Source organism: Neomonachus schauinslandi, chromosome 14 (assembly GCF_002201575.2).
Source record: "Neomonachus schauinslandi chromosome 14, ASM220157v2, whole genome shotgun sequence".
NCBI classification, from domain to species: Eukaryota; Metazoa; Chordata; class Mammalia; order Carnivora; family Phocidae; genus Neomonachus; species Neomonachus schauinslandi.
The window spans coordinates 50,162,423-50,185,441 of record NC_058416.1 but is presented as its reverse complement, the minus strand read 5'-3'; the positions used below and the strand labels follow the sequence as shown (position 1 = coordinate 50,185,441).

Genomic DNA, 23,019 nt, shown 5'->3' with positions numbered 1-23,019 from the left:
AATTCAGTAATATGTACATGTGAATTTTTTAAAAAGGTATTTTACTTTAACTCAATCTGAATAGCTATTAAACTGCCATTCAACATAAAAAAATTAACAGTACTTCATAATATGTAACTGACATACTTTCCTGCTGTTGCATTTATTACATTATCTTATACATTTGGGTTTTTCAGGTCTCAGAGAAACCTGAACAGGTCATTCTACTTGCCAGGTATAGGATGCATCTGGTCTTCTTACCTTTAAAAAAAAAGCAGTAAAAATCAAAATATGGCCAATTCTGCTTAGAGCTACAGGGATGTACTTAACTGATACAAGTAAACTTGAAGAAACCTGACCAATGTAATTTTTAGGAGAGAAGACTTCCAGGTGAAGCAATGAGTTCAAATGCTGACTGTGATACTTAGCAGCTGAGTAAGTTTGGGAACGTTCCATAACCTTTCTAGGTCTCAGTTTTTTCCCCCTGAAAATGGAAATAATAGGATACCTTAAAATGGATGTCTGTAAAGCCATTAGTATAGCCTCCGCGCCCAGGATCACCTGGATTCCAACCCCCACTGTTGTATTTCCTAATTTTTTGCTCTCAAACTTCCTAAAAGGAATCTGAAAAAGTTATATGGCCATGTCTGGATTAGAAAGTATTTTGCATTTTAAATTGGTTTTCTTTATAGAGTTTCTTGTTTCTAAGGACCATGCACACATTATATCAAGTCAGGCTGAATACAGTCGTAATGGAAATATGAATATCCTCCCACAGCTTGTTTTCAAATGCAGATGTACTTAAGAAGTGAATTAATAGAAAAAAAATCAATGTATGCACATATCATCTCCGTATCTGTTCTAGGGTCTCTCCATTACCTTTATGGAATTGGAGACGTTCTCAGTTCCTGGAGTCTGGTTTGCCAGTTCAGCCACCCAGCCAAATTCCTCTCTCATCTTCTCCATCAGATATGTGGTGTCCTCTAGGTGATGCTGGGTCATCTGGAGAACCTGGGCATACTGCTGATGGGAGATGTTGACCAATGCGAGGGCCTCATCTACTTTTGTGTGTAGTTCGGGTACATCAGGACAGTCTAGCAAAGAAGAAAGTCACATGGTAAAGGAAAATGCCCATGGAATTTGGAGTTGGGTGATGTGGGTTTAAATCCCAACCCTTAAGCTTTCTATTTCTATTTCCAGCCTTTGGACCTTCAGTGAGTTTTCAATTAGGTAAAATAGGCGTGAATGTAATAACACTGTGAACTGTCTGCTCACAGGGCAGGCACACACTGGAGATTTAGCAAATGTTCCTTTTTCTTTTCCTTCTTTCTGTAGTGTCTCTGAAGGGTCATTAGGGCCACTCACTGATTTTCTGATCAGGACACATGGGAGATTGTGCTTCCTGCCACCTTGAAGTTAGGTGTGGCCCTCTTCAAGGTGATGGGTCTTGCTTCTGGAGGAAGCATAAGGAACAATTAAGGATTTATCATGTTCCCTTTCCCCAGATGGCGGAACTAGGTTTGCTCCATGTACTAAGGCTGCATTGTCCTGAGTGAGAGGTGTAGCAGGACTTCCACTCAAACAGTAATTAACACAGCACAGAGTGAGAAATCAACCTTTGTGCTGACAAGACACTATGATTCTACAGCTCTGTGCTATATTGTACAGCAGCCCATCTGAACTGAATCAGGATTCTAGGAACTTACATAGCTATGCTGACGAGCAGCTTGATACTGTGGAAAGATTATCTGAAGACTATGGAAGTGTCTATGTATTAGGGCATGGAAGATCATAAGAGGTTGTGGTTGTGGAGAAAGACCACAGACTCTTTAAACTGTGTCTTTAACTGTTTACCAAAAAGCCATGCCTTCAGGAAGATAGGGGCAGGAGAGAATCCACCAACCAGAGCTGGTGACTACCTCATCTGAGGTCTTACACATCAGTTTATTGGTTTCTTTTTGATACTGAAGATATAACACAAGATTCCCTGGCATCTCATACATTTTCAGAAATTGTTTTGGGATCTTGAGGAGAAGGAGCCCCTTGTACTTATAAGTAAACAAATTTGGGGCACCTGGTGGCTTAGTCAGTTGAGCATTTGACTCAGTTTCAGATTAGGTCATGATCTCATGGGTTGTGGGCTCGAACCCCGCATCGGGCTCCTCAGTTGGTGGGGAGTCTGCTTGAAAGATTCTTTCTGCCCCTCCCCCTGCTCATGCTCTCTCTCTCTCTCTAAAAATAAATAAATTTTAAAAAAATAAACAAATTTGCAGTAGCATACACTGGAAAAGTGATTCAAGATAACATTTTGAAAATGAAGGGAGTCACAGTCAACAAGATATAGTATACACTTGAGGGGCGCCTGGGTGGCTCAGTCAGTTAAGCATCCAACTCTTGATTTCAGCTCAGGTCATGATCTCAGGGTTGTGAGATTGAGCCCCATGTGGAGCCTGCTTAAGATCTCTCTCTTCCTCTTCCTTTGCCCCTCCCCACCAGTCTCTCTCTCCCTCTAAAAAGAAACAAACAAAAAGATATGGTATATATTTGAGAGGCGATTCAGATATTCTTTTAAAACATCTTCATTTGCAACTTCAGAGTTAACTTTTAGAATAGTAATATAGGGGCGCCTGGGTGGCTCAGTTGGTTGAGCGACTGCCTTCGGCTCAGGTCATGATCCTGGAGTCCCGGGATCGAGTCCCGCATCGGGCTCCCTGCTCAGCGGGGAGTCTGCCTCTCTCTCTGACCCTCCCCCCTCTCATGTGTGCTCTCTCTCTCTCTCTCATTCTCTCTGTCTCAAATAAATAAATAAAATCTTTAAAAAAAAATTTAAAAAAAAAAAAAAAGAATAGTAATATAAATATATATATTTTAATTATGGGGGGAAGAAGGTGGTGATTGCCTCATGATTTAGGCAAGCAGAATTCTACAAGGGATATTCATTTCTTCTTTTAAAGAGTACCACCCAGGAAAAAAGATTTTCATGGAACAAAGGTGAAACTTCATGGAAAATAGAATCACATGGGAAAAGAAAAAGTAAAACTATATTCACAGATGACGTGATCTTGTATATAGAAAGTCCTAAAGAATACATACACACAGAAAAATATAAAATCTAATAAATAATTCAGAATACAAGATCAATATTGTATTTCTATAAAATATGAACAAACCAAAAATGAAATTATGAAAACAATTGCATTCACAATAGTATTAAAAAGAATGAATTGCTTATGAAAAAGAAATTTAAGTGGAAGATTTATACACTAAGCTAAAAAACATCTTTGAAAGAAATTAAAGAAGATTTAAATAAATGGAAAGATATGTTGATGGATTGGAAGACTTAATATTGTTAAGATGGCAATAGTCCACAAACTGATCTATAAATTTAATGCAATTCCTATCAAAATCCCTGCTGAATTTCCTCTCTGCAGAAATTGACAAGCTGATCCCAAAATTTATGTGGAAATGCATGCAAGGGACCCAGAATAGCCAAAACAATCTTGAAAACAACAGGGCTGCCTAGGTGGCTCAGCTGGTTAAGCATCTGCCTTAGGCTCAGGTCATGATCCCAGAGTACTGGGATCAAGCCCTGAATCGGGCTCCCTGCTAGGCAGGGAATCTACTTCTCCCTCTGCCCCTCACGCCACTTCTGCTCTCTCTCTCACTCTCTCTCTCAAATAAATAAATAAAATCTTAAAAAAGAAGACAAAAACCAAAATTGGACCACTCACACTTCCCAAAACTCCCTACGAAGTACAATAGTCAAGACAGTGTGATATTGACATAGGATATAGACATACGGGTCAATGAAATAGAACTGAGAGTCTAGAAATAAACCCTATATTTGCTGTTAATAGATTTTCAACAAAGGTGCCAAGATAATTCTATGAGGGAAAGGACAGTCTTTTCAAGAAGTGGAACTGAGACAACTGGATATCTACTGCAAAAGAAAGAAACTGGACTCCTACTTCACACCAATCAAAAATGAACTCAAATATATCAGAGACCTAAACAAGTGGACTAAATGTATAAGTCTTGTAGGTGAAACATAAGTGTAAATCTATGTGACCTTGGATGAGGCAATGGTTTCTTTTTTTTTTTTTTTAAGATTTATTTATTTTAGAGAAAGAACGAGGGTGAGTGGAGGGAGGGGCAGAGGGAGGAGAGGGAGAGAATCTCAAGCAGACTCCCCACTGAGCACAGAGCCCCATGTGGGGCTTGATCTCATGACCCTGAGATCATAATCTGAGCTGAACTCAAGAGTTAGATGCTTAATTGACTGAGCCTCAGCAATGGCTTTTTAGACATGGCATCAAAATACAAAAAAGAAAAGAAGAAACAGATAAGTTAGACTTGATTGAAATGAAAAAATTTCGTACTTCAATGGGCATTATTCCAAAAGTGAAAAGACAGCACATGGGAATGGGAGAAAATATTTGTAGATAATATATCTGATAAGGGTTTAGTATCTAGAATATATAAAGAACTCTTACAACTCAATGATAAAGACAAATAACAAAATTAAAATATGGGCAGAGGATTTGAGTAGACATTTCTGCAAAGGAGATACACAAATGTTCACATGGTAGTAGATAGTTGTCCAACAGCAAGAGAGAAGTTCTGTTTTGTTTTAAGATTTTATTTATTTATTTATTTGACAGAGAGAGATTGAATGAGAGAGAATGAATGGGGTGGGGAGGGACAGAAGCTGACTCTCTGCTGAGCTGAGCAGGGAGTCCGCTGCTGCTGTGGGGCTGGATCCAGGACCCTGGGATCACCACCTGAGCCTAAGGCAGACGCTTCATGGACTGAGCCACCCAGATGCCCCAGAACAAGATTTAATTTACAAGCACATGTCAAGCCTGTACTTTGGTCACATTTGTCAATGCCTCATTCACTAAGGACAGACCCATGGCCAACCCCAGATTTATGTACTTGGAAAAATTTAAAAAACATAAAAAATATAAAATAAATACAAAATATAAAACATCTCTTGATGGAAGAAACCACAAATTATTGTGATAATTTTGTTTTTATCTACTATTCATACCTTCCCTTCTGCCAGTTTATGCCTATTGTTCTTAAGTAATTGTTTATATACTCACATCACTTTCAGAAGGGATTTAGTTTAATTGATAATTATATGGTCTTTTTTTTTTTAAGATTTTATTTATTTATTTGACAGAGAGACACAGTAAGAGAGGGAACACAAGCAGGGGGAGTGGGAGAGAGAGAAGCAGGCTTCCTGCCAAGCAGGGAGCCCGATGCGGGGCTCGATCCCAGGACCCTGGGATCATGACCTGAGCTGAAGGCAGACACTTAACGACTGAGCCACCCAGGTGCCCCTGATAATTATATGGTCTTATATGACAAAATGGGCAGAAGACAGAAGTTCCTTGGTATAAATCCCATGTGCCTATCACTTATATTAAGAAATGAAATACTACCTAAACAGAGGAAGCCCCACCGTGCCCCTTCCACATCAAAACCCCTCTCTGTCCTCTCAAAGGGAAACTACTATTTTGAATTTGGGTGTATATACCCAGTACTAGTAATTGATATGGGAGAAGAGGAAAAGATTCACAGTAAATCTGTTTAAAATCAGGACCAAAAATGTATGGTAACTAGTGGGAAAACAAAAAGATTTCTGATGTCTTGGAAAATATTTATCAAATAAAAGGTTTATTTATTATAAGATCTTACATCTATAATTATAGCTATGTGCTTCGTCTTTGAACAAGGAAAGAATCAAATGTTGATTGAAGAGGCAAAATTATTGTTTGGCAAAATGTAGAAGAGCTGTTTGTAATACCAAAACATGGAAGCAACTTAAATAGACTCAAGGAGAATGGATAAATTGTGATATGCCTACACAGACTAACGGAGCAGTGAATTAATGAATTAGAACACATACTCATGTGGCTAAATCTCACAAACTATACTGTGACAAGCCAAGTTGCCAATGAATACATAAGCAATAATATTTTACATTGTTAAGAAGAATCATCCAAAATTTGGAAATAAGGCAAAAGAACAGCTGCATTGTTTAAGAGACCCACCTAAAGCCTCTTTGATTCTCTAGGGAAATGATCTTTTGTTGGGTTTACCACTTACTGGTGCTCAGGGCAAGATTCTATGTGCTTAGATGAACATTCAAAATTGAAAAGTTGCAAATGTTCTTTTGTCCAGTAGACATATAAATTATTTTGGTCGGATAGAAAACATCACTGCAAAACTTATGGTTTTATTGCCTGTTAGAACAGTAACTAGTTTTATATTTAATTTTGCAATCTAACTTCCACGTTCTGTCTATCTTTGACTATAAATTCTTCAGTCTCTCCTGTATTCCTTTGCAACAGCTTTAACACTTTGCGGATTCCCTTATTATATAGGATAAATTCATCTTGACCCGTGCTCATTTTATATTTGTATGAGTCATAGTTTTAAACTTAAAAATCATACTTTGACAATATAAAATGAAAAACATGCAAAACACTGTTATGTATGTTGTGTGTATTATATATACATACACGTGATAACAGTATAAAGAAGAGCAAAGGAATAATAAACACTAAATTCAAAATAGCAGTTTCCTTTTGAGGGGCTGAAGAGGATATGATCTGGAAGGGACACAGAAGGGAATTCATCTATTTTGGTAATGTTTTATTTCTGAATCCAGTTTTAGGCACATGGGTTTTGTTCTTTTATCCTTTATACCGTTATAACAAAATGGACGTTTATAATAAAAGTTTTAAGTTGTATGGGAGCACAATAGAGCCTCCTTTCTTTGATGTTTTATCTATGCAGCAATTCACATTGCATGTATTCTGTGTTATCCGATGTGCTAACACGTTGTCTGATGTATATTGATTATCCAAGGCATTTGTACTATATTATCTGATTCCTCGCATAATTTTCCAGTTTTATTGAGCAATAATTGACATATATCACTAAGTTTAAGATGTACAGTACGATGGTCTGATTTACATATATTTTGAAATAATTATTGCAATAGGTTTAGTTAATATCCATCATGTCATATAGATACAACAGAAAGAAAACAAAATTTCTCCTTGTGATGAGAACTCCTAGGTTCTACTCTCCTACCAATTTTCCTGGATGTCACACTTCAGTTATAGCGAAAGTCATCCTGCCGTAGCTTACCTGCCTCGCACCTCTTTATCTTATAACTGGAAGCTTGGACTTCTTGACCACCTTCCTCCAATACCCTCTCCCCATCTTCTGTATGATTTTATGACAGCCAGAGATTATTTGTCAAAGCTTTTAACTGGATGAAAGGAAGTTAATGATACATAGATGGGATGTTTGAGTGGGACTATTTTTGTAAGTGATCAGGGTGTTTGTGCATATTTTTCTGTTATAAAAACTTCTGTTTCTGCATGCAACCTTGTAACTGTGACTTAAAAGCAAAAACTAAATAGCAAAAATCATTAGTATGGTAGACATTATATTTAATCTGCAAAACACCTATGTAAAATAGATCTATTATTTCCATTCTCCATGTGATGAAACAGAGGTGCAGAGTCACTGAATTAGCCATTCAGGAGAAATAACAAAAAGGTCCAACCTTCTTGCCTTTTAGCAACTCCTTCCTTCAGGCTTTAGCGAGGTGAAAAGCAGAAGCGTAGGAATTGAAATCTCTTGGCTTTTGTAAGAAAATGTGTTGGTGGGTGGGGGTTGCTTTGGCGGATGGGAGGGGTAACTTTAGTTAGGGGAAGGGAAAGGAGATAAGGGGAGGGACGGAGGGGCCGGGGAGGGAAGGATTTCTCACCATCTTGGCCAGGTCTGGGAGGCAAAAGGCTACGTGGTTTCTGAGGAGGAGCCACCTTACACATTTAAATACTAATTAGTAATTAACCCACCAATTGGAAAGAGTTAATGCCACTTAAAAAAAAAAAAACACTCACTTGGCTAATAATTTGCTTATACAATGGGAGGATTTGCATACATTAGTGGTTCTTGGTCTATAACCATAAAAAATGTCATAGGAGCAATGATGGAATTTTAAATAAGAGAAAAAGCAAGTGGCCTACTTTTGAATAATAAAAGTTTATAGACCTACACTGAACACCCCCAGTTGGGAATAAGCATGCAAAAAAAGTGCTTGAATGAACCTATGATGCTTGTAAAAGAGAGATTTTGACCTCTAACCAGAATACTATTGAAAGCCTGGAAAATAATAATTTACCTTCCCACAGGTAGTCCTGACATTTTTGGCATCTGGCATGAAACTGGAAACATTCTGACAAATTCTGGCCAAGTTCTCCACACGGTTCTCTGTCTTGCACAGGAAACACCTTTGAACTCAGGCTTCCATGGTTAGAATCTGCAGGTAACATAGTGTTTGCACATTAATGTTATTAGAGTCTGCATTTTAAAGGCATGGACATGATGTCATTTCTTTTTCTTACCAGTTCTTTTAAAATCTTTCTGTCTTCAATCATAGGAGGGCATATTGTGGCAACCATTTGCTAGGACAATTTGACATCTATTAAAAATTGCATGTATTCTTTGATCCAACAATCACATTACTATGATTATTTGTACACTGCCCCCCCTCCGAAAAGTTAATGCATATAATTTTATTTTCTGGAAGAAATCATGAGGAATCTTTTGGAAGAGATACTTGATGGGGTGAGAGAGGGCAACTTTCATTTGTTTGTTCTTTTATATATTTGAATTATTTTAAATTTAGTGTGTCTTATTTTTATTATTATTTCTGATGTCAATGGATTAAATAAGGGATTATAGGCCACTTTTCTCTTTGGATTTCTTCCTATTTAAAAATTTTCTAATGATTATTTTAATTTTTTACAGCTATAATTGGGAAGTACATTGGAGTTTCAAAGGTACTGGGAATGTCTGTTTCTAAAGCTGGGTGGTAGGCATTTACTTTCTTACTATTCCTTTTGCATTTCATATATATATAATGTTATGAACAATGGGTCAAAGATTTAGGAAAACATCTAAAGCTGATCAACTTTTGAGAAACCCTTTTTTTTTTTTTTCTGGAAGAATTAAAAATTCATATGAAAGTGATGATGTAAAAAAGAAGTCTGTCCAACAGAAAATTGACAGTTCTTAACTGAGTGTTTGACATTAGGAAACGTTTATTATTAATTTACAACATTTTAAAATGAAACATTTCATTTTGAGATGAATTGTGAAGTCTGTTGCTTAAAAACTGGAGGCACTGGTTAGATCACTTGGTGTGTAAGGTAACCGTCTCCTTTTGTTGAATAGAAAGTCGTGGCCTCCCAGCTGCCTCCCTGAACTGTCCCCTGTCACCCCCCAGAACCCCTGTGAGGAGTTCTGCTATAGAGCTTGTCTCTGCTTTTTGTACTGTTTGCTTTCTTATCTTGTCTGTTAGACGACCCCCCCAACACACACACTGAGAGAAGGGATTTGGCCTTGTCATTTGAAATCATGCCATTCTTCCATACCTTCTTCTGTCATTTTTGCTTACAATATGGTAATGAAGGTAATGTAATTGTCCAGTGATCTGTTTTCCTTTCTCTGGACTGAGCTCCTAAAAGGGACTGTGTCATAATCATTGTCTTATTCCCAGCATCTAGATTAATATCTGGTATATAGATCAGGGATGGCAAATTCCAGGACCATCCGATACCAATTCCTCATCCTGTGCATGGCAGTAACCCATCACAGAACCTCCAGACCCCTCTAGGCAGCTACCTCTGGTGCCGTCACTCTTATCAACCATCTACTCTCCCCACCTGCCTCTGTCTCCCCACCCCACTCAAAGGGAAAATTAAAGTCAAAATGCTCTCTAAGGTAGGATTAGAACTCATATCTCCCAGCATCCAGCACTGCACCAAGCTACCACACCATGCAGATCTACTGCACACGATCTTCTCTAACCTTTCCAGGGATTTATAAAGCAAGAGAGGACAACTACAAGAGCTATTTTATTCTCTTTCAACAGATCCTGGAACTGAAGTTTAGAAAGACCAAAGTAGGAAAGAAATTCTCCCATATGAAGACTAAAATGAAACCCACACTCAATCAAATAAAAATATTAAAAACCGAAATATTTCAGATTTTTTTTACTAAGTAGGCTCCATGCCCATTGTGGGAGCCCAACACGGGGCTTAAACTCACAACCCTGAGATCAAGACCTGAGCTGAGATCAAGAGTTGGATGATTGGGGGGCACCTGGGTGGCTCAGTCGTTAAGCGTCTGCCTTCAGCTCAGGTCATGATCCCAGGGTCCTGGGATCGAGCCCCGCATCGGGCTCCCTGCTCAGCGGGAAGCCTGCTTCTCCCTCTCCCACTCCCCCTCTGCTTGTGTTCCCTCTCTCGCTGTGTCTCTCTCTGTCAAATAAATAAATAAAATCTTAAAAAAAAAAAAAAGAGTTGGATGATTAACCAACTAAGCCACCCAGGTGCCCCAACGTTTCAGATTTTTTTATTATCGCCTCTTTTCTTCTAATGGTGCTCATTATTCAATTTTAGCTATTTTTCTAATTTTAGCTCTTAGGACAGTCATGACAAAGCCCATCCCTGAAGGTTGTCAGATACACAGCGCTCACTCAGTCAGTGTTGGCCATTGTAACTGACAAGAGCCTTGTATTAGTTCCCTGTTGCCGTTGTAACAGATTACCGTAAATTTATTGGCTCAAAATAACACCAATGGCCTTCTGGTTCTGTAGCTCAGAAGTTTGAAATGGGTCTCACTGGCCTAAAATCAAGGTGTTGGCAGTGGTTTTTTTTTCTGGAGGCTCTAGGGGAGAATCCATTTCCTTGCCTTTCCAATTTCTAGAGGCCAACTATAGTCTTTGGCTCCTGGGCCCCTTCCTCCACCTGCAAAGCCAGCGAAGTAGGACCAAGTCCTTCTCATGCTACCATCTCTATAGATTTTACTCTGCCTCCCTCTTCCACTTCTATGTACCCTTGTAGCCACATGTATAATTCAGAATAATCTCCTCATTTTAAGGTCAGCTGACAAGCAACCTCAATTCCATCTACAACCGTACTTTCCCCTTGCTGTGTAACACAACATATTCACAGGTCTTGAGGATTAGGGTGTAGATATCTTTGGGAAGCTATTATTCTGTCTACACAGGGGCAAAGGTCAAAATGTCCTCTCATTAGGCAGATTTTCCAGGAGCATTAGGTTTATTGTTCACCTACCACCTGTCCAGAAGAGTAACGGAAACTACTTGCAAATACCCTACTGCCCCTGCCTGACTATTCTTGATAAATAGTTCACAGGTGCTCTTCGGAGAAGAGAATGTCTCCTCTGTGGGGCTAGCTGGGTGCTGTCTGGTTAGGGGAGGGATAGCAGAGGAAAGGCTTTTTTGTTTTTGTTTTTCATATTTGTATTTACATTACCTTTGCATTACAGGGGGCTCTGGATATGCAGGTTATCATCAAGGTGGAGGTTGTACAGAAGGCCAGCTGAGCAGGGGCTGGTTCTGGGCTGCGAGGATGGGGAGGAAGCTGAGGCAGAACGGGTGGAAACCTACATTCTTAGTCGGTGGGGTGGGAGGGAGTTGCAGTGATTAGGAAGTTATTTCGATTTCAAAGTGGATGGATCACTATATACTCTTGTGCACGTTTGAATGTAGTAACCCACATATAAGGTTGTATGCAATGTGAAAGATGGAGGGGGTATTATTTTATTCTAATGAGCACATTTGGAATATTATCCCCAAACAATTGATATCTATTTAAAAATTCAGGCAAAAATTATTTAATATCACCCCAGCATTGATATATCTAGTCTATTGCCTTGATGCTTTTCCTGAATATTGGAAATCTTAGAATAGAATACCAGAGAAAACACCTGACTTACAAGAAAGTCTTCCAGACCCTGAAATAGAACCCAGCAATGATTCCAGTAATGATGGCTGTTCTCTGCTCATGGAACAATGGGATGGGAAGGATGTCATGTGGTGTTTTTTGGCTTCAGTTTCTGGTACTGTAAGGTAGGTCCCTTCTATATAGAGACAAGTGATGCAATGTAATGGTAATTTTGAGAATTTAATTCAGATGTTGCCAGGTACAGCTGGTATAATGGGGAAATAGCTAGAAGGAGCCCATTTCTTTCTACATACAAAAAGCTGTGTGTAATTAATATATACAACTTGGAGAGTTTGGAGAGAAGTATAAACCCATGAAACCATCACCATAATCTATGCCATAAACCTATCCATCACTTCCAAAAATGTTCTCTTGCCTTCTTATTTATTATTATTATCATCATTAGAATGCTTAACATAATAAGATCTACCCTCTTAGGAAATGTTTTAGTATACAATACAGTGTTTTTAACAATAGACGCTATCCAGCACAGTTGGACTTATAAGTTTAGGACTTACCCATCTTGCATAACAGAAACTTTGTACTCTCTGACCAACATCTGCCCATTTCCCCCTTGACTCAGCTCCCAGCAACCTCATTCTACTCTCTGCTTCCATAACTTTGACTAGATTCCTCATATAAGAGGTATCATATAGTATTTGTCCTTCTGTGTGTGGCTTGTTTCAGTTGGCATAATGTCCTCCAGGTTCATTCATGTTTTTACAAATGGCAGGATTTCTAGAAGGAGCCCACATTATTTTTCATGTCAGAGGGGAGTATTCTTTCCTGTAGGCTTGAGGTCCATAAAATCTAAGTCTAGGGAAATGTAGACCCTACCTTGGCCCACCCAGCAGTTCTCATTTCTGAGATGCTATGTCCCAGCCACTCCACAGAATCCCAAGGAAGGTATCTCCTGCCTCAAGACACACAGTAGCATTATGTTTCCAACATGGAATATCTTGGGGCATGTTTGGCATTGGTAGAAGGCAATTCTTATCCTTTACAGATACTCTGATTTCTGTAGTTTTGGGTTTGTCTGTGAACATCTTCTGTGGTTTTGTGCATAAATGTTATGATTTAAGGGATCATGGCGGTGATGCGGAGGAGGCTGTGCAGGGCACTTAACGTGACCTGGTTAATACAGGACACTAGGCTCCTTCCCAAACTGGGAGTTGAGGAGTCTAGACTGATTTTAAGGAAACCCCATGATGTTCAAGCAGAACAGAGTTGTGCATATCTACATGAGTTTTAATAAAGGAGGCAACTGTTTTGTTCAACTTCTCACGCTGCTAGCATTTTCTTTCTCAGCTTTGAAAATCTGCTTTAAAAAGAGATACCAGCCCCACAGGGCTCTTGACAATGTTGGAGGAGGGATGGTGTTTGGCCGACTTCAAAGCTTTCTCTAAGAGGCTCTGAAACTTTGATTCTCCATAAATTGTCACCCTCAGAAACATTGTACAATGACTTAGAAATGTCTGCTACTTCCAAAGGTAAACCAAGCTTGACCTTAGTATTGACATCTAAGTAAAGCTCATCTTTTAATACTTGCCTTTGCCTTGTTTTGGTAAATCCTCTATTGCATTCAGTGTCTTGGTGATGGTTGTGCTGATACTGTGATAAATAGAGAGACTGAAATTACAAAAGAGCTGGAAGAAGCTGGGAATGTCCCAACCTTGCACAGGATCCGCTTTTTCCCTTGGCTCTTTGGATAAAGCTGGAAGAAAGTTAGGCTGCATTAAGTCTGTATCGGACATGAAATATGATTGAAAAGTCTGGTCAAATTCTTGCTGCATCTGTTTGAAGACGTTAAGGCTTCTGTTAAAGAGAAATCTCACATCCACAGTCAGCTGGCTGAACACATTCTCTATTTGAGCCACTTGTGCGTCCTCCTCAATGAACTTTTCACCCACAGGGAGATCTTTTTCATTATCCTCATGGAAAGGAAACAGGTATTGATATATCTTCCTGAAAAACTGTTCGACCTGGGGGGTGGAGGAAAAAATGGAATAAGAAATTAATTTTCTTTCTGGACCATTTCTTTTTTTTTTAAATCAATTTTATTTTATTATTTTTAAATGGAAGGATAATTGACATGGACCATTTCTTATTGTAAATTTTAAAGTCCATTTATACTGGTCATTCTAAATAAAAAACAATTTTGGGCAAAATTAAGACTTAAGATTTAAGATCATTTATTAACACTTTTGTACCTTTGACTTTGATTGTGGAAAGAGGATCTGAAATTCTTCCTTGTTTATATGTGCCTACCCAAGGCATAAAAAGGCCAAGTTTTCAGTATTGTTGACAAGCCACACCTGATGTACCGGCAGTGGTTGGCATGCCATGGTCTAAATGGAACAGTCTAGGTTACCCCAAAACCGTGAAGAAGGCTCTTGCCTTTCACCTCTGTCTTAGGGTTTTGGGGGGGGGTGGTTTGTTTCATTCAGTGGAATGTCCTTAGTGACTTGATGGTCTCCTCTTGCTTATCTCATAAATTCGTCCATGGAAAGGAAAAGATAAACACATTCATGCTATATTATAGATGCCTGATAGAGTTAAATAGGTTGCTTAGGGATGGTTATATATTAGTAGTGATCAAAGCCCTCCTTGGCTGTAGTCAAAGAAATGAAGCTGTAATTGTAGAATTTTACACTCAGTGGGAGAGTTTTTTCCAGCAGTCCCACCATGCTCTCCATCTATATGGTACCTAAGTTAGTGTCAGAACACAGTTGCCCTTACATGGTAGTGATGTGGCCATGCTGACTGTTATGGAGCATACCAACTCTCAAACATCACAGCACTAGCATCCCAGTGCTGTTCAAAGGATTCTCCAGGAATTCTTAGATCACTCATGCCTTTCTCAAAAAGTAATCTGGGTCGATTGTCTGCCCCTTTCTCTGCCAGCTTCTGTTTCCCTGAATCCATCCACAAAAACAAACCTTAAAGCCCCAAGAAATATTCATAAAGTCGCACAACCAGCACAGACAGGCATGGCCCCCAAATCTCCTGCCTTCCAGCCAGTGCTCATTCCACTGCAGTCGGGTATATCGGAGAGTGACCGGGGCTATAAAAATAGAGCAGATGCAATTCACAGTGGAGGCAAATTAACTTGGCAGATGAATTGTCCTAGGGGTTGCTCCCTCTATAATTGGGTATGGCACTGCCACCCCAGGAACATACTCTAATTAGTGCATGCTCTGATATGGAGAGGGAAATTTCACTGTCTTTCATAGTCAGCTCACTTCTTGGAGGGAAGAGAAATTCAGGCCAATACAATAGGAGCCCTTTATGGGGCAGAACTCATCCTATTCAGGTCACCACCCTCTGTGATTCCCTCTGCCCAGATGAGAGCCAAAGGGAACAAAAAAGAAAACATGCCAGTCCTGCAGGACATGCGTAGACGTGGCTAAAGAGGGCATGAATGTGTGCTTATGGGTGTGTTTTCAGAAGAGAGCAGGCCTATCAAAGAAGAGATTCAGGAGGCCGAGAATGTCTTCAAATGTTTGGCCTCCAGGGAAAAAAATTAAAGCAGGTTGAAACCAGAGACTATAATACTATTATTCAGAATTCAATTCAGCATTTATTAGATACCTACGATGCTTACATGAAGGTAGATAGCATATGGTCCCTGCCCTCAAAGAGCTTACAATCTAGTGGGAACATGTTCACAAGTAATAAGAGGCAGAAAGATTCAGACAATTTCTAAGAGAGATATATACAGTGTCATTAATAGGGAGAGACAAACACTGAATGGCCGTTTGATAAATTGAATGTACGTAGGTGGTTCATACATAAGCAAGCATGAATGTTAGATTCTAGATTGTAAAAGGCCAATACCAGGTCAGGCATCTCTATTCTAAATAGCAAAATAAATTAATTTTTAAAAATTAAACTGGAAAAAAAATTAAACTGGAGTAGGTTCTTTAAGAATTCTGAAACCTTGAGCTCTATTTTTCCCTTACCGTATTTTTCATAGAGGACTGACTAGATTGGCAGGTTGTGTAAAATCTCATGCAGTTGCTCTCCAGGCAAGACTTGCATTCATCCCAGGAATCTGTCAGAGACTCCTGACATAGGCTTTCTTCTTCTTCCAGATGTTCCTGAACTTCATTCATGAGTTTCAGGGCTTCCTAATTAAAAAGGAGAAACAAACATCCTATTTCCATCTCATAATTCTGTGTGTACCATAGCTGATTTAAAAAACATACATATTCTGATGTACTTCTTCGTTCTTTCTTTGGGCCCCTGGCTGCTGACAGATCTACTTGAATCTACCTTTCTGTTTGATTAAGAAATGGAGCACTGATTGATCCCTACTGAAGACTGCAAATCTTATCCATCTATTCATTCGTTCATTCAACAGCTATTTATTGGGTACTTGCTATGGGACAACCATTACACTAGATGTGGGTAAACCATGACATGGTCCCCACTCTGGGACAACTATAATTTGTTTACTTGTCTGTCTTCACATCTAGTTCTTGGAAGATGTGGAAAGTGGGCTTTAAGGCTTATAAAGCTTACAAATTTATTTCCTTTATTTATGCTGCCTTTAATTTTTGTATATGCTTAAACATTGCAAGAAAGTGCAATTCTTGTATATCAAATCTAATCTGCCCAGCAAGTTACACTCTAATTGCTGCGTTGGTGGTGGTGGGGGGGGGGGGGTGGGGGGGGGGGGGAGGGGATGCTTCTTTCTTCTCGTTTTCCAAGTGCTCCCCTCGTGGTGCCTTGCTGTACGTGTCCAGGTCCCACTCTGGGTGATACGGAACCCAGCCCAAGTGACACCTGTCCCTGAGAACCTCAACCCCGTCCCAGGACCTCCCTCAAGGCCAGCACCCCTGCCTAGACCCCTGACCTCCGTTCATGTGTGGACTTCTAAAGACTGGCTCCCTGCAAGCCTGAGACCTAGTTCAGGGGACTGATGGGGTATAATGGATTCCTCCATCAACCAGTCTCAGAGTTAAGAGTGACTCCCTTAAGTGAAAACCACATGAGGGAGCAAAGTTTATGTACTTAAAACCAATTTAGTGTGCATTTTTATCTAATGGAAGAGAAAAAGAAATCACCCTTCCCTGGCATATTAAGCCCAAAGAACCATGTGGGCACTGAGAATCCTTTGACGATTTTCTTATCTCCTTGGGCATTGCAGAACAATTTTGGATTCCTACATCTTCTCAAGAAAGTTACCCCACCATGGCAGGAAACAATACTGCCCACGTTTCCTAAGTCAGTCCCAGTTTTAAATATTCTCTTCATTGTCACCATAAACCAAAACCCCACTATTTCCAGTTCCAAACTACACTTGCTGTGTACCTTTGGGTAAATTACTTAACATCTCTGAGTCTCAGTATCTTCCTCAGCAAATAGGAATAGCAATAGGATTTACCTCTTAAGGCTTTGTATTAAGTGAGATAAGCAAGCAAGCCACCTAGTGTGTTATTATCTGTTTCCTTCCACTCGCCTCCAAGAGCACAACAAAAACCAGTTACCAAATCACATGTCCCAAGTTTTGGTAGTGAAATGTTGTCATGGAGGAAGATCTCTTGTTTAGGAATGCCCTGCCCATTCCTTCTGTTTCCCGCTTAGATGTCCCACCCACTGACTATTCCTGTAGTTGACAGAGTATCAAAGTCCCATATAAACTTAGTGTTAGGTTCAAATCACTTTATGCCCCCCCCCCCCCGGAGGTTTCCCACTTTTAGTTAGTTTCAGATGCTTTCACTAAATATTAATAGGGAGGGGCTGCGGAGGGATCCATGATGACACTGCGTCCCCTGAGAATAGGTGGTGCTCTGTGCTGGGAGACTAGGGGCACCAATCTCATAGTTGCTATGTCATAATTTGTCTGAAATATCCTTTATCTTCACTTTAAAGTAATTTTGGGGCGGGGGAGACTCAGAGTTAAACAGGTTTTTCCATTTTTAAATGGACTTTTTGAGTGTCCAAACCTTAACTGAACTTACATTTGCTTACTCGACCCACCCCTAACTGAAGCATTCTTTTCATAGTTTTACGCCCTTGGCTTGCGGGGTGGCTGAGGAAAGGGAGAAAAACAAAGTCACTGGGTCCCAGAGACAGACAAGCGCTGTCTGCTGACTTTCTCCCCAATCATTCATCACAGTGCTGTGTTACCACGTTCATGAACATCATGAGCCTCAGTTTCCTTAGCTGTAAAGTGAAAGTAATGGGTGATGCAGATGTTGGAAGGATTACATGTGATACTGTGTTTTATAAACGGCCTGTAAATGCTATCAAGTGTCATTATTCCCAGGGGCCAGCTCACAAGCCCACCAGGGAAGAACCCAGCTCTGGGGGCTTCCACATTTTCCTCATAAGGAGCTATTTTTGGTTTCCTTAAATCTTTTGCTTGCTGCCTAAAGGGAGGACGGCTTGCAGCTGCTAGTCAGGCGATGGCCTTTCCTTGCGAGGGACCCTGTGTGACAAGGGGTGTAGGGTGTGGCCACAACATCAACCAGTCTGGTGACAGGCTCACAGATAGCTGTGGGGTCAGCCTGTCACACAGCCCTGCTCCAGAGGCTTAAGGGATGGCCAGAGGCCACCGTGCTCAGAAATAAAGAATTCCGGCAGCTCCCTGCAGTTTGGGGCCCCCCAATTCACATGTCTATAGGTACAGGTGTAGGGGGAAATAGTAAAACTTCTATTTTTATGTTTTAACTTAAAAATTGATGGTAGGGGGAGGAGAAATGGGGAGTTGTTCAATGGGTATAGAGTTTCAGTTTTGCCAGAGGGGAGGAATTCTGGAGCTTGGTTGCACAGCAGTGTGCAGGTACTTAGCACTGTTGAACTATAACACAAAAAAATGGTTATGATGGTAAATTGGATGTTATGTGTATTTTACCACATTCAAACTTTTAAAAATAAAATTTAAAAGTAATTGACTCTCCTGTTAAAATTTAAAATATTTTCCAAATTATTTTTGTTACAGTCTTGATTTCGTCTTTGATTTAAGGGTAACATTGGAAAATAATTTTTGGAAAATAATTGAATTGTTTTGAATGTTATGTTCATTGTTAATGGTATTAAACGAGGAGCCATGCAATACTGCATAATTTAGAAACATATTAAGCCTTGTACTGTACTAAGTTCATATGCTCAGTACTGTAACATATGAACAATTTTTAACATCCTCTAGAGACATTTGGATATAAAATTGACCCTTAAAAACATGGGTTTGAAAGCATGGGTCCACTTAGATGTGGATAGATACAGGACAGTACTGTAAATGTATTTTCTCTTCTTTATGATATCCTTAATATTTTCTTCTTTATTGTAGGAATACAGTATATAAGGCACATAACACACAAAATATGTGTTATTTGACTGTTATTGGTAAGGCTTCTGTCAACAGTAGGCTATTAGTAATTCAGTTTTTGGGGAGATAAAAGTTATATGCAAGTTTTTGACTGGAGGTCAGTACCCCTTTCCCCTGCATTGTTCAAGAGTCAACTGTAATGTGTCTTTCCCATTGCTAACGTACATAGTTTGAACTGCAGCTATTGAGTAAAGGCATTTGAATAAAGAAATTAACTAGGCTCATGTACTATTTAATATACACTGGGGCTGTCTCGTGGTGCTTATGTCAGGCCATTGCATGTCACCAGCTGCTCAGGAGGACCCTGAGGACGTGGGGCCCTCCACAGTCCATGGACCCTGTGTCCCTCGTTCTTTATTCCCTTGGGGCTGATTGCAATGAATTGCCAATTTAAGAGGACGCAGGTAAATGATCCTATTATTATCTAGTTCTCAATAGACTAGCCCTCACTAAATGGACAAGAGGCTTAAAAAGATTCCTGAAAAAAAAATACCCAGCAGATTAAAAAATACGAATAATTTAAGCTCAGGTAGACAAGAAGCAAATGGCAGAGCTGACACTTCTTCATTATAAGCTCTTGGTCACATGACAAAGTAAAACTATGATCTAATCAGATCTGGCAATCGGCTAAAACATTTCAAAATACTATCCAGAAGGTTATTTGAAATATGGACTTAATATCCACCCTGGCTAGTGATGAACCTCACCCTTGAGATATTAATGGTTGCAATTCATGTGTCTAACATAAATAAATTAATGTGCATAAATTTAGGAGTGAATGCTAATAATAATTTTAGTAGTAGGGATAGAAGATCAAAAACCTTTGGAAACCAGATATCTAGCCAGAAACTTCCGGAACACTTTTGAGTCAATATCCCAAGTTAGAAGCGACTAAGGATAAAGTCTTTTTAAGAAAGTAGCACTTCCCTAACAGAGACGAATCCCCCAAATTCCTGGATTTGGAGTCCTGCAAAGGTCTACTCTGCTAGGACTGTGTTCTTGGAAGAAATTTGAAATTTCCTTCAAACTTTTCCTCCACTAAGAGCTGCCATCCAGAAAATCCATTTTTAGGGGAAAGAAGTAATTTACCAATTGCACTAAGAAATGCGATATTTATGGTCTAGCTATATTTAAGAACAGGTGTTATTCTCAATTACTGTACCTGCTTTTCTTCTCTGCATTTCTTCAGGGTTTTCATCAGATTGGTATGTTCCACCTCTCTTCTTTCCATCATGATTTTCATCTGCTTCATACCAATCAAAGCTTTCTTCACCTCTTCGTCTACATCTATGTCTCCAACCTCAGAAAAACCTAAAAGATACATTGTAGTTTTTTCCTTTGAGGTCTGATCAGATTACAATGTATCAGAATTACAATGAGCTCACCGATTTTTCCTGTTGCCTCAATAGAGACTTAGCTATTCTTTTACCACATCAAACTGCAAGCAAATGACAATGAATCGGCTGGCAGCTGCCACATGGACACAGCAGCCACATAGATGATGCCTTCTAGCCCTCGCCTCTGAGCTCCTAGACAAGTCAGAGTTCACTTAACCTCATTCCTGTCATTTTCCTCAGGGCCTGTTTCCATGGATCCATTTTTTTTTTCTTTTACTTAAACTCAAGTGTGCTTATATTAGAAAAAAACTGAAATTTTCTTCACAGACAATTTGTATTAAATGCCCAACTGGGAACCTCAAACACAGTGAACAATTTCCCTTTCTTTCAGCTTTAAATGCCTCCCCAGGAGGCATCAAACCCAGAAAGTATCTCATATGATGCAAGATTCCTTAATAACCTACTGGACATCTCTTACACACCTTTAAGAAGCCTGTAGTGGGTATGAAATTCATTGTCATTCTCTCTTTGCTGTAGTTAATGTAGCTTCCAAAGGAGCTTATTCTTGCTTCCAAATTTAATATTAGACACCCCAAAGCAATATTTTAACTAATTTATTTTTCTAAGTGTTCCGTACCCAAAGCATATACTCTCAAGCAAAGGTCACAAGTCAATGAGCATAGACCAACCAGATTCGATGTCATAACCCGTTCTTTCACTATCTCAAGAATAACTGCACAGATTACTTTAATTGTTTAAAGTTTTCAAATGCTAGAAAAGAATTTCACTGTTCATTAAAACTGTGCTTAGAGGACACCAAACATCTGGACGATACCAAGAAATGCAGTCCAAAAGTTGGCAAGTTTTATCTGTGTGATAGCAAACATCTGGATATCTGAACATTCTCAGATACTCGACTGGAATTTTCTATTTTTATTCCAGATGTTTGGTGTCCTGTCTACTTGGTTTAAGTGCCTAGAGAACATCTCACCGTGAAACTAGAAGACTGCGATGAATATGGTTATCTCTCAACTGTAAATCACTGTAAATGCCGGCAGGACATGCAAACAGGACACAGTGCAGATAAAGAAACCAAACGTACCCTTCAGGTTTCCATGGATATCGGTGTTGTCCTTCCAAGTAGGTGCACAGTGACAGTCTTTCAACCATAGCAGATACACAATAAACACCAAGAGTGATGGCTTCATGTTCCTGCTGTTACTGCAAAGGAAAAATAAACCTGTACCAAATGCTTTCCATTAGGTTAGTTTTCGCCAGCATCAATTGAAAACATATGGTGATCCAAAGCATTTTTCTGTCAATTTTTCTTTATGACTTTAGACAAGTTATGCTAATATGCCTGAGATATAAGGAGACTTGGAATATAAATTTTAAAAAAGACAACCCAAGTCCCTATTTTGTTTACATTCTTTATGACAGTTGAATAAGGTCATCATCTGAAGTATTTGAACTTTAAGACAATGAATAGTATGGATCACAGCCCCATAGAATCCATACTTCATTTTATGTTCTTGTCAACAGTAAACATCCTGAAGCACAGAATTAGTTAAAATATATCAGAGGGATTTTTTTTTTCTCCAAAATTCTGAGTGTTCAAGCAAGTTTTTACCTGGGTAGTTCATTACTTATTTTTTTTATGAAAGCAAAAACAGCCTCACAGATTTTTCCCATATGTCTTGTAAAACCATCAAGATATATGAATAGTGCACAATTAAATTTTTTTCTTCTCAGATAATGAATTTCCTTTTAAAATGTAATTTGATATACTTTGTTATAAACATTCCAAATACAAATGTATGCTTTAAAAAACCCCCAAAAACCCCCAAACTTCCTAAAGCCCCACAAGACCCCCACAAATGTATGCTTTAATAAAGTTAAATATATAAAATAAGTTAGATTGTCTTAACTCCTCCCAAAGGAATATTTATCTGCTTTATGTATATTTGTTATTTTGGAACAAAAATTTCACTATTTAATCAACATTTGGATTGTCTTTTTAATATAATTAAATAACACCGGTACTAGTAGTTACAAAGTTATCACATTTTACATAAATCTACCTCTACCATTTGAACTAACTCTTCTCTTTCTGTTAAGACCCTATTTACAAAATGAAACTTTTTAGTATATTTACCACTAACTTTGCAGTATCTCCTCAGTGAGGTTACCACCAGCTTCTGAAAGGATCTTCACTTTTCTGTGATTTAATTTTCATCTGTGTCAGGGACTTAGCCTTGTTCTATAAATTTGATGACACAGTTCTTAATCCTATTACCTAACATTTTGAGATTAATGAGTATGGTTTAAAATTTGGTAGGGTTTAGAAAGAAACACTAGAGGGCGGGCTGTGCACATGATCAGGAACAATGACCTTGAGTTACTTTATTTTACATAAATATTTTTTTTTCATTGAAGTATAGTTGACATACAATATTACATTAGTTTTCAGGTATAAAACATAGTGATTTGACATTTATACACATTATGAAATGATCGCCATGAT

The 23,019-nt window shown here is 39.0% G+C and overlaps 1 protein-coding gene across 1 annotated transcript; it reads right to left on the bottom strand.

The window, feature by feature from the left end:
• Nucleotides 1–236: 236 nt before the first annotated feature.
• CLUL1 (clusterin like 1) lies at nt 237–22,702 on the bottom strand. The gene is made up of 9 exons (XM_021686185.1): nt 22,651–22,702; nt 21,598–21,716; nt 20,321–20,469; nt 15,785–15,952; nt 13,372–13,804; nt 8,189–8,326; nt 859–1,073; nt 488–603; nt 237–240 (listed from the first exon to the last, which is right to left on the bottom strand). Exons 2-9 carry the CDS (start codon nt 21,701–21,703, stop codon nt 237–239), a joined length of 1,329 nt encoding a protein of 442 aa, XP_021541860.1. The 5' UTR covers nt 21,704–21,716; nt 22,651–22,702.
• Nucleotides 22,703–23,019: the final 317 nt, after the last annotated feature.